The sequence below is a fragment of the Chiloscyllium plagiosum genome, unplaced genomic scaffold, assembly GCF_037043375.1.
Source record: "Chiloscyllium plagiosum isolate Xiang-an unplaced genomic scaffold, Cpla_swu_hap1 HiC_scaffold_21, whole genome shotgun sequence".
NCBI classification, from domain to species: Eukaryota; Metazoa; Chordata; class Chondrichthyes; order Orectolobiformes; family Hemiscylliidae; genus Chiloscyllium; species Chiloscyllium plagiosum.
In genome coordinates, this window is record NW_028270159.1 from 16,586,825 (window position 1) to 16,599,505 (window position 12,681).

The 12,681-nt window shown below is 39.2% G+C and overlaps 1 protein-coding gene across 5 annotated transcripts in view; it reads right to left on the reverse strand.

Annotated features, from left to right (window-relative positions):
* Positions 1 to 1,273: 1,273 nt before the first annotated feature.
* LOC122564913 (kynurenine--oxoglutarate transaminase 1-like) overlaps positions 1,274 to 12,681 on the reverse strand; it is a 50,077-nt gene continuing 38,669 nt past the window's right edge. For all 5 annotated transcript variants that reach the window (XM_043720372.2, XM_043720373.2, XM_043720377.2 and 2 more), the window contains one exon: positions 1,274 to 2,302. In XM_043720372.2, the coding sequence (XP_043576307.2) occupies positions 2,234 to 2,302 (69 nt within the window). In that variant the 3' untranslated portion in view covers positions 1,274 to 2,233. The remainder of the gene's footprint in view (positions 2,303 to 12,681) is intronic.

Consider the following 12,681-nt stretch of genomic DNA (forward strand, 5'->3'; position numbering starts at 1 on the left):
AGATTGGTGATAAAATATTTTCAATTTCCCAGCATTGAAATGCTTCAGTTTAGAATGAACATGAAGAGTAGCAAGAATATATATATTAAAACCTTTAGGACTAAATAATCAAACCCTTTAATCACTCTTCCATGAGAGACTGCTGGAGGGTGGATGAGTTGCTCCATTTTCCAGGTGTAAAAAAAATTAATGAACTATTCTCACAAATGAAGCTGTGATTTTGTTTTAAAATTACACACAGGAAGAATACCCTGTGATTGCAATGTACAAGTTACTTAAAAGTGCTGCCACCAAGAGTTTAGTGAAAAATAACAGATTAGAAATTAGCGAAGATAATATTAGGGAAACACACTGTAACAAAATTCTTGACTGTTATCGTGTTCTTATTGCAATGCTTATTTCTGTATACAGTACTCTGCAAAACTTAAGATGCTACTGTACTGCCTACCAAAACATCAGTTACAGTCTCCTGCTTAAGAGACAGAATGATCTTGGCGCTGTTTCAGCCTCAGCTGACATGTCTCACAGTGATTAACATGATGTGGAGGAGCTGGTGTTGGACTGGAGTGGACAAAGTTAGAAATCACACAATACCAGGTTATAGTCCAACAGGCTTATTTGGAAGCTTTCGGAGCACTGCTCCTTCATCAGGTGGTTGTGGAGTATAATATCATAAGAATAGATCCTGCAAGAGTGGAAAAGTACAGTGCTGGCCCAGTGATCACTCCAATACACTGAATCCAGCTCCGAAAGCTGGTGCTTCCAAATAAACCTGTTGGACTATAACCTGGTGTTGGATGATTTCGAACAGTGATTAACATATGGCTTAGGTCTCTGATCCGCTGATAGGTTCAAGAACAATGTTTATAGGTATATGAATGTTGTATTAGATCTGAAAAGGCTAATACAGAAGAGTACCATAAGCACTGCCCATTATGATATTATATAATTGCGCGCAGACTTGCTTATGATATTGACAGCGTGAGACCAAACATCTGGTCTTCCTCAACATCTTTATAACTAATTACTGACAAGAAATAAACCATATCTTGTTAATTACGGGAGACTCTTGTAAATAAATCAGGAAGCGGTTTTCCTCCACCACACTAGACCAAACAGGCCCTGTAGTTTCCTATATTTATAGAGAGGATGGTGGTAGCAACATTTAACATGAGCAATAGCTCATACAGCATAGTGAGCTTACATGTCTATACAAAAAAAATTAAACAGATACACTAAAACATAGAAAATATTTTTAAAAATACAATGTTGAAACATTTTTAACATTTTTAATTCAAATTCATGACCTGACATTTACACACAGTTGAATTTAAACCAGTCATGTAGAACAGAAGAAATGAAAACAATCTGCAGTAACGAGTTTCCTGCAGAACACAGTGTGATCACCATCAATCTTACAAGTTGCACACGCATAGCATTCTGCTTACTTACAACTGTGGCACTAAGTAAATCTTAGCTCAGTCTTAATGTATATAATCAGACAGCTGTTGCAAAAACTACACAGCAAGTAACAGCTAATTCTAACACATATGTGATCAATTATTTAACCAATCAACTCATAGGCAAGGCATCAACTAAATATAACGGTATGCCCACCTCTGGGTCAAAAGAACATGTCTAACAGGTTGATGAAAAATAATTTGAAGAGGTCTTGTGATGCAGTGATGGTATCCTTACCACTGGACAAGACAATCCAGTTTCAAATCCAATCTGTCCCAGAGTGCATTATATGACTGAACAGGTTGATTAGAAATAATTAAATGACTCACCATATTAAATTGTAAACCTCCAAAAAATGAAAAATAATTGAACAATTCAGTATTATCACACCAATAATTACACTAAGATCAAACCCCACATTATTCTAATCCTTTGCAGCCACTGATGTGGGTTCAGATTTCATCAGTTTCTGCAACATTCCCTGACAAAGGCAATTCACTCTGTAAATATTGATCGAGTTAGATGCTGGGTTGACATTGGAAATCCTTTGGCTGAAAGTTTAAGAGCTTCTGACCATTTCATGTTTCATCAATGCCTCAAAACATAGCAAACATGACCATCCTCAGCAGCATCTAGTGCCATTTTTCATTAGAGTTAGACTATTACTATGATTTTGTGTGGATTTGAATTTTTTTTTTCCAAATAAGACAAATACAACTAAAAATGTCCACTAATTGAATTAGAAAATAATAAATTCACTGTATTAGAGTGATCACTGGGTCAGCACCGTACTTTTCCACTCTTGCAGGATCTTTTCTGCCTTGCTTAAAGTTGAGTCCTCCTAGAGAATGTAAAAGAGAAAAATGCTCTAAACGGGTTTTATGCATTACGTTCACTTAAATCCTTTCATACATACCTGGGTTCAAATGCAATCTGAGTACATAAAGGTTTTCACTCTGCGAAATGTCCTAAGTGAAATAAATTTATTCTTAACACAGGTTTAGCAGATACAAAGCAAATGTAGGGGACCTTTCAAATTCAGCATAAGCAGCACTGGAACTCTGGATTTCAAGCTAACATAGGATAAGAGCTGATCTTCCAAAGTTGAATCAAAAACAATGTACGCTTCAGGGAAAATGCATTCTCCTTGTTGCTTTAGCAATGTCCTGCTATTGGATATAGCTGCGAAACCATTTCTCAATTAGAGTATTCATAAACAGGATAAAAAGTCACACAAAAATAATTAAACAACACAAATTTATAAGAAATGCAAATTTACAATAAGAAAGGTTGATTTCTATGCAGCTTTTTTAATTGTGAAACATCCCAGCACTTCATAACTAGTAAAGTAGTTCTGAAGTATAATCAATTTGCTTACAGCAAAGTTTCAAAAAACAGTACTGATAAGTAACAATTTTTAAAAAATTGTTACGATTTCAAGATGCCGGTGTTGGACTGGGGTGTACAAAGTTAAAAATCACACAACACCAAGTTATAGTCCAACTAGTGAAAGCACTAGTTTTTGGAGCACTGCTCCTTCAACCACCTGATGAAGGAGCAGCACTCCAAAAGCTAGTGCTTCTAATTAAACCTGTTAGACTATAACCTGGTGTTGTGTGACTTTTAACTTTAAAAATTGATGAGGAATATATGCTGGCTGGGACACTAGAACTCATCTGCTTTTGTTCAAGTAGTACCTTTATATGTCGTGTCTAACTCAGAAAGCAGCATAATCTTTTGTTCAATGTCTCATGTGTTAGAATCGTTACTGATATTTCATTGTTTTTATTGTTATTATTTTATCAGCTGAATTGGAGCGGTGAATTAGGAATCGTGAGCTGAGGAACTTAGTGATACAGTGGAAAAAGTAAACTACAGATCAAATAAGCTTTTCTTTATTGATGAGACTAAGCTTGGAAGTAAATTTTAGGATGATTCTTTATTAAAAGCATCCCTACAGACATTGCCACCAAGGAAGAGCATGGTTTTTAAACAGACACCAACAGTGAGGTATTAATGAAGTCAGTAACTGGGGATTGGTTCTAACAATTCTGGAAGAGATGCTACACTCAAGCAGTTGGCAAATCCTGAATGTTAATTGAAGTCTTAGGAGAAGATGGTCAGTCATCAGAGTAGAACTACAGCTGAAGTTATTTGTATTGAACTGTGTTTTCTGGTGACACAGATTGAATATTTGAAAGTTCATTGCCTAATCTCCCAAACCAGCTTCTGAAAGCCCAGAAGTGAAAGCTGAGTTACAAATATTACTATCTTTACCTGAGTGAATTGAAAAAGTGACCCAGATCAATGCTTCAGAAAAGCAACCAAGGAATCCAGAACTATGCTCTGAAACGTTTTGTGAAAACAATTTCAGTAATCTGGCAAATTTTGTAATTTTTCTTTATTTAACACTTAACTGTGTTTGTTTGTTTGTCTGTATGTCTTTTGTGTGATTGGGAGGTGAAAACAAAATTTCAGGTTTAAAGCATTGACATGAATTAGGTTATCTTGTTATTTCTTTTTCTGCTAATATAAGAATCTAGCATCTCTTCCAGAATTGTCAGAACCAATCTCCAGTTACTGACTTCATTAATAGCTCACTATTGGTGTGTTAAATAAATTGTTAATTTTTTTTTAAGATACAAAACTAGTGCCTGGAATTAATTGTTCACAAAGTCTGGATTGGTTATTCAAAAGTTTATAATCTTGTAGTTTATATCTGAACCCACAGTTCAGTCAGATGTTTAAGATTGTGCAGGTTTTGCCAAAGTTTAAAGAGAAGGATGTGAAAGCCATTTTCCTGTAATTTGAGAAGAAAGCAACACATAATCGAGGGCTCGTCTGGGATATTGAAAAGCAGATAACATAGAAATGGAATTAGATTTTGGTACTGAGAGTAGGTAATTACACACCAGGTTTGTACTCAGACTTAAGATGGCAATGGAAATTGTTAAAGAGTTTGTGAATGTGTTAAAAGTTTCCCTGGCACACTTGCAGAATACAACTAAAGCTAAACTAGCAGAGTTAGCCAGCAGACTAGAATTAAATTTGCTGAAGCATGCTAAGCAAGCAAGCATTAGGGATTCAATAGTGACACAGTCGAGTTTAGTGGAAATAAAGAGGCTATGTGATTCAGGCAGTACACTGAAAGCATCAGTGAACACCGAGTTGCAGTGCAAGCATATGGAAATGAGAAAACTGGAAGGAATTCCAAAGTGTGGAAAAAGAAAGGGAATTCCAAAGAGTGTTAGAACTTAAGAAACTGGAATCCTCAAGGGAAGAAAGGGAGGGAAAAGAGAAAGAAAGGAAAGGAGGAAAGAAAAGAAGGAATGAGTGAGTGAGAACAGGAATTTAACTTAAAACTACTGCAGCTTTGGCAATTAAAACTAGATGTTTGGGAAAACATGGAAGAGGACAGTTTGAGTCATAATCCACAGTTCAGTCAGGAAATGTTTAAGACTGTGCAGGCTTTGCCAAAATTTGAATAGAAGGATGTGGAAGGATTTTTCATGTCATTTGAGAAGATAGCAACATAAATGTGTAAAAGCAGATTGGATCCTTTCCTTGCAAAGTAAATTCATTGGTAAAGCACAACAGATTTATACATTTCTGTCAGAGGGAATAAATTCTATGGACTCTGATAAGGTGAAGAAGTATCTTCTGAGCATATATGAGGTGGTGCCAGAAGTATACAGGCAAATGTTTCAGAACTTACCGAAACAGCCCGGCCAACCCTGGACTGAGTTTGAAAGAATTAAAGAAAATAATTTAACCCCAGACATTGATAGAGATGGATTCAGTGACGATAATGTCATTAAATGTCAAAGGGCAATGGTTAGATTTGCCTCTTATTAGAGATGGTAATTGCCTGACATTTGTGTGGTGTGAATAATACTTACTACTTTTCAGCCCAAGCCTGGATTTGCTGTATTTGCACATGGACAGCTTCAGTATCTGAGGAATCACAAATGGTGCTAAACATTGTGCAATGATTGGCAAACATCTTCAGTTTTGATGGAAGCAATATCACTGATGAAGCAACTGAAGATAATTGGGCCTAGGAACTCCTGCAAAGATGTCCTAGAGTGAAGAAAACTGACATCCAAGAACCACAACCAACTTCTTTTATGCCAGGTACAATTCCAATCAAAGAGTTACAGACGAGTTAGCCAGAAATTGTTGAGAGTCTATAAACAAGGATGGGGTAACTGAATACCTTGAAAACTTTCTGTTTATCAGGGAGAGCCTCCATCAATTCATGACAGCTAGGTCACGCCTGACAAGTCTCACTGAATTTTTTGAGGAGGTGACTTAAGGTAGTGGACAGGAAAAAGGAAAGATATGCGGATACTGGAAACCAGAAGCAAAAAGAGAAATTGTTGGAAAAACTCAAGGTGTGGCAGCATCTGTGGAGAGAAAACAGAGGTAATGTTTTGGGTCCAGTGACACTTCTTCAGAAATGATTGAAATTGGGGTGGACAATACAATAGGTGGAGATGGAACCCAGAGAGAGACAGGAGAACAACATGTAGTCAAAGGAATGGGTAAAGGTCAGCTACTAATGGAGATCAGTGGTAGCTGACAATGGATTGTTTGTGGTAGCAGCCTATGAGATGCCAAGGCTTGGTGCATTGGGGTTGGAGTAAGGACAGGTGGGAAGGTGCTTAGGCTTTAGAATTATTAATCTTGATATTAAGTCCAGAAGACTGCAGAGTCCTGAAGCACACCAGAAGATGCTGTTCTTCCAGCTTGCAGAGCTTTGCTAGAACACTGCATCAAGCCTGAGACAGAAATGTTAACCAGGAAGCAGAGTGGTGAATTGAAGTGGCAGATAACAGAAATTCTGGGTCATTTTTGATTTGATCTGGTTTATTATTGTCACATGCCTAGGTACGGTGAAAAGTTTAATTTTGCATACAGTACAGACAGATCATACCATACAAAGTGCATTATAGTAAATGAATGAGGAATACAATATTACAGCTGCAGAGAAGGTGCACAAAGAGTGAGGTCAGCATTAAATGTGAAATTTGAAAGGTCTGTTGAGAAATCTGATGACAGCAAGGAGAAAAATGTTCTTGATTCCATTGGTCTATGTGTTTAAGCTTTTGTATTTTCTGCTCGACGGAAGAGTTTGGAAGAGATTATAACTAGGGTGGGAGCAGTCTTTGATTATGTTGGCTGCCTTTCCAACACATCGAGAAGTATGGATGGAGTCAATGGATGGAAGGTTGACTCACGTGATAACATACCAATGAATATTGTTTATATGGATTTCCAGAAGGCATTTGATAAAGTCCCACACAACAGACTGCTAACTAAGGTTGAAGCCTATGGAACTGAGGGCAAATTACTAACATGGCTGGGAAATTGGTTGAGTGCCAGATGACAGAAAGTAATGGAGAGGTACTCAAATTGGAAGATGTTACCACTGGTAATCCACAAGGATATATGTTAGGACCTCAATTATTCACATTATTTACTTATCACTTGGATGATGGCAAAGAAAGTTATATATCCAAATTTGCTGATGACGCATAGTTAAGCAGCATTGCAGATTGCGTAGATGATAAAATTACAAAGGGACAATGATAGACTAAGTGAGTGGCCAGGACTGTGGCAAATGGGAGTTCAATGTAAGCAAGTGTGAGGTAATCCATTTTGGACCAAAAAAAGTATAAATCAGAGTATTTTTAGATGGTTGCGAAGTCAAATACAGCGGACATCCAAAGTGATTTGGGAGCTTAGGTACATAGATGTTTATAATGTCACAAACAGGTGTAGAAAATAACAAGAAAGCTAGTGGAATGCTGGCCTTTATACCTAGAAAATTGGAGTACAACAATGCAAAAGCTATGCTGCAGTTATACAAAACCCTGGTGAGACTCCACTTGGAGTACTGAGAGCAGATCTGGGCACCACATCTAAGGAAGGATATATTGGCTTTGGAGGGAATACAGAGTAGGTTTACAAGAATGACACTTGGACTTCAGGGGTTAAGTTATGAGGAGATATAATTTATATAATTTATTGTATAAATTAGGCCAGTTTTCTCTTGAATTTAGAAGGTTAAAGGGTGAACTGATCGAAGTCTTTGAGACTCTATGACTTTAGCAGGAAAAGGCAGGATAGATAAAAATAAAATATTTCCACTACGTGGGGATCCTAAAACTAGGAGGCATCGTCTGAGAATTAGGGCCAGACCATTCAGGAGATGTTAGGAAACAGTTCTATACACTAAGAGTGATAGAGATTTGAATTCTATTCCACAAACGACAGTGGATGCTGAATCAGTGTTAATTTTAAATCTGAGACAGATAAACTTTTGTTAAGTAAAGGTACAAAGACATATTGGCCAAAGGCAGATATATGAAACTAGATAGGATAGTGAAGGCGGCGTTTGGTATACTTTCCTTTATTGGACACAGCATTGAGTATAGGAGTTGGAAGGTCATGTTGTTGTTGTACAGAACATTGGTTAGGCCACTTTTGGAATATTGTGCGCATTTCTGGTCTCCTTCCTTTCGGAAGGATGTGGTGGATCTTGAAAGGGTTCAGCTACAGGGAAAGGCTGAATAGGCTGGGGCTGTATTCCTTCGCGCATCAGAGGCTGCGGTGTGACTTTATAGAGGTTTATAAAATGATGAACAGCATGCATAAGGTAAATAGACAAGATGTTTTCCCTGGGATGGTGGAGTCCAGAACTGGAGGGCATAAGGTTTAGGGTGAGGGGGGGGGAGAATTTAAAAAGGGACATAAGGGGCAACTTTTTCATGCAGAAAGTGACACATGTGTGGAATGAGCTGCCAGGGGAAGTGGTGGAGGCTGGTACGATTACAACATTTAAAAGGCATCTGGATGGGTACAAATTTAGAAGGATATGGGCCAAGTGCTGGCAAATAGGACTAGATTAGGTTAGGATGTCTGGTTGGCATGGACAAGTTGGATTGAAGCGTCTGTTTCCATGCTGTACATCTCTATGACTCTATGAAGTTAGGCCATAGATCAGCCATGATCTCAATGAGTGATAGAACAGGTTTGAGGGGCCGATTGGCTTACTCCTGTACTTATCTTCCTAACCAGTAGAAAGATTTTTCCCAGACTCCCACTGACTCCAGTTTTGCTAGATCTCCTTGATGCTACACTCGGTCAAAGGCAGCCTTGATATCAAGAACAGTCACTTTCATCGCTCCTCAGGAGTTCAGCACATTTTGCTCATGTTTGAAACAAAGCTCTAGCAAGATCAGGAGCAGAATGGGCCTGGCTGAAACCTAAGCACATGTCAGTAAGCAGGCTACTGTTGATATTGCTTATTATCAAGTCATTTGGCAGAATGCCTTATCGTCAGAACTTTCCAACAAGCACCAAGACATGGTTTAGCTGGTGGTGAGAAGGGCTCTGCCTTTATGTACGCCCGGACACTCTGCCGCACTGCATGCTGCCCCCGAAGCAGCTGTGGAGGGGATGAGACTGTCACATACCTCCTACTGGAACGTGCCTATGCGAAGGAAGTCTGGAGAGGAATGCAGTGGTGTGTGTTGAGGTTTGTCCCGAGCAGTTCCGTGATGCGGGACTCCGTGCTGTATGGTTTGTTCCCCAGTACGCACATTGAGACGAACATCAACTGTGCCTGGAGGATCATCAACTCTGTCAAAGACACTTTTTGGTCCGAAACCTGTTGATCTTCCAGCTGAAGAAGTCGACCCCGACTGAGTGTTGCAGACTGGCACATTCCAAGGTCCAGGACTACGTGTTGAGGGACGCGCTGAAGCTTGGGGCAGCTGCCGCCAAGGCGCAGTGGGAAAAGACCACAAGTAAGGTCTGCCTGCCTAAGAAGAACAGGGGGCCCACTCAGAAACTGGGCCCCGCTGACGCCTCAGCAAAATATCTGGATGGTCAACACACAGACTTATATACGAATGATTAATTCTGATCTCTGTATGTAAAGAGATGCAATGTGTACATAAGAATAGCATTACCAATTGTATAGACATCAAAATAATTTTATGAATAAAGTATACTTTTGAAATAAAAAAAATTATCAACTCCTTCAGACCCATGAACAACACACCCCACAAGTTACTTTTTAGGCAACTAATAGGGACAGCATGGTGGCTCAATAGTTAGCATTGTTGCCTCACAGCGCCAAGGACACAGGTTCAATTCCAGTCTTGGATGACTGTCTATGTGGAGTTTACACAACCCTATCTCTGTGTGGATTTCCTCCGGATGCTCTGGTTTCCTCCCACAGTTCAAAGATGTGCAGCTTAGGTGAATCGGCCATGCTAAATTGCCCATAGTGTTAAGGGATATGTAGGTTAGGTGCATTAGTCATGGGAAATGTAAAGTTGTTGGGTAGTGGCATGGATCTGGGTGGGACACTCTTCGGAGGGTTGGGTGTGGACCTGTTGGCCCTAATGGCCTATTTCCACACTGTAGGGATGCTATAGTAATATTGCTCAACATCTGTTTATGTAATTATATTTGACTTTATATGTTCAGACAGACAATCTGGTGGAAACAACAAATGCTGCAGTTCACAGCGGGTCAGACAGCAACCATGGAGAAAGAGCATGCTAACATTTAGATGATTTTTCATTAGAGCTTAAGTGAAGTGTGGATTTATGCTACTGTTTATTTTTGTTGGGAGGAGGTGTTGGGGTAGTAGGCTGGTGGAGAAAAGGTTCAGATTAAGAAATTGGAATGTGAGAATATCAGAACAATGGTGCATCTCCTGCCAGACGTGAAAGGACAGACACTGGGATTGGGGGAGGGGAGAATGGACATGATAACAAGCTAAAAGGGAAGAAATGGTTCACAAATTGAATGTGTGATACTGTTCTTCCAGTTTGCACTGCGATTTACTGGAACACTGCAGCATGCCAAGGACAGACATGAAGGAATGTGTGCAGGGCGCTGTGTTAGAATGACCAGCTACAGAAAGGTCAGGGTCATGCTTGCGAATGGACCAGAGGTGTTCTGCAAAGCGGTCACCAAGTCTATATTTGGTTTCTCCAATATCACGCAAGCCACAGTGGGTGCATCAAACACAATACATAAGATCGCAGGAGGTAGAGGTGAAGTATCGTTTCACCTGGAAAGACAGTTTTATTCTGTTGGCATGTTCTCTTCAGACATAGAAGAATGGTAGTTTTTAGTTCCAGTATGCATGTATTTCTGGTTCTCGGAGTTCTCTTCTGAACTGCAGGTCCTTGAGTCTCTTGTATTGCTTTTTCAGAGGATATTGTCTGTTCCAGAGTAGGCATTTCATAGTCTTTTGAATCTCAAATCTTTATACATTGTTTGTTCTCTTCTTGACGATATCTTCCATAGAGTTGTATGCATCACATTTTCAACTTATGTTGGTGGATTTTTGTTTTCAATTCACCTATAGATATTTGTTCTCACCTGTAGATATGAGCTTAAGTAGTTATATTTTTCACTCAAACTGGATTAGTCTGCTCTCGGTAATTGAATTATTGGCGAAACCAAATTGTTCAATTTCTCAAATAAAACACAGAACTGCAGATGTTGGAGATCTAAAACAAAAACAGAAATTGCTAGGGAAACTCAGCAGCTCTGGCAGCATCTGTGAAGAGAAAATAGAACTAATGTTTTGAGTCCCTCTGGAGGTTTACTGGACTTGAAACATTAATTCTGATTTCTCTCTATGCATGCTGCCCGACCAGTTGCTTTTTTCCAGCAATTTCTTTTAATCCTTCAACTGAGTTACATGAAGATTCCTTCTTGCTTGATGTGATATCTGTTATTGAGGATTCTTCTTTGGGAAGCAGGGAAATCAGATACTCGACTTGAACTTAACCCTTCCTAGTAATTTCAACATCCAATGTGGTGACTTGAATTTATCACAATTAGTTGTTCACCCTGTTGTGTTGCAATCCAACTCAATTCAGTTGCAGATGTTTCAGTTGTCTCAAGTGGGCAATACTGTTTAGTTGATGCCTCGTTTTCAATCTTTCTTCTTAAAATTTGTTGGCACCTTTAATCTGTCACTCTTCACTTTTGATACAAATCATTATAGTCACAGCCTCCTATCTCATACACGATTATAAAATTTATTTCATTAGTATACGAAATTATCTCAGGAGATTCTGCTTTTTGCTGAGGTTCTGCCATTAGCTTACAGAACAGTGTAAGTTCTTCTCTGACAATCCTTTGACCTTCTGTTACTTAACTCTCCCCTCCAGCTTTTGAATGAAATTCAAGTCAGTACATGCCTTTCAACTCAAGAATGACAATTCCTAAATATATTTTTTTTTCAAGAATTTGGTTACGTTGAGGAGTTTAGATTTTCTTATAGAATATCTTTAACATTGATTAGATTCCCTACAGTATGGAAACAGGCCCTTCGGCTCAACAAGTCCACACTGACCCTCCGAAGAGTAACCCATCCAGACCAATTCCCCCTCCCTGACACCTAACACTATGCGCAGTTTAGCATGTCCAATCCACTCTAACCTGCACATCTTTGGATTGTGGGAGGAAACTGCAGCATGGAGGAAACCCACGCAGAAAAGGTAGAGAATGTGCAAACTCCACACAGACAGACAGTCGCCCGAGGCTGGAATCGAACCTGGGTTCCTGGCGCAGTGAGACAGCAGTGCTAACCACTGAGCCACTGTGCCATCCATTAAGTACAATGCATTCTATTTACTTCTTTAAACTGCCTAATGCTTATCTGCTTTAACAGACTGGGTTCACAATTTTTTTGGCTTTTTACTCTCAGACTAAGCATACTTCTCCCTTTGCTCTGTTAGTTCCATTTAGTTTTATTTCGACTTGCCCCTTATAGCATCTATGTTCTACGGCAGTAAAACACCTGATCTGAGCTACAAACTAGTTTTTAATTTCTCTCCCTCTTAGCCTGAGTTACTATGGCCATTTAAAGTTTCCCCTTTGTTTCACTGATTTTTAGTTTTGACTCCTGCAATTGCCAGTCTATTCAATCATTGGCTAAACACTCCCACAGATCACCACTTTGTGATGCAGCTTATACAACAACTTTTGAACTGCAGACTTCTTCTGTTCCAGAGCATTCCTTACTGGGTTTGGAATGCTTTCAGTCATTCCTTGAGGTATTCCTCAGTGAGAAATGTTTCCATGTAGTTTTTGTTCAGGTTTGCTGTCCAAAGGAATCAGCAATATATATTTCACTTGAAGTCTTTGAGATTGTCAGTGGGATAGGTGTTGCTGAATGCA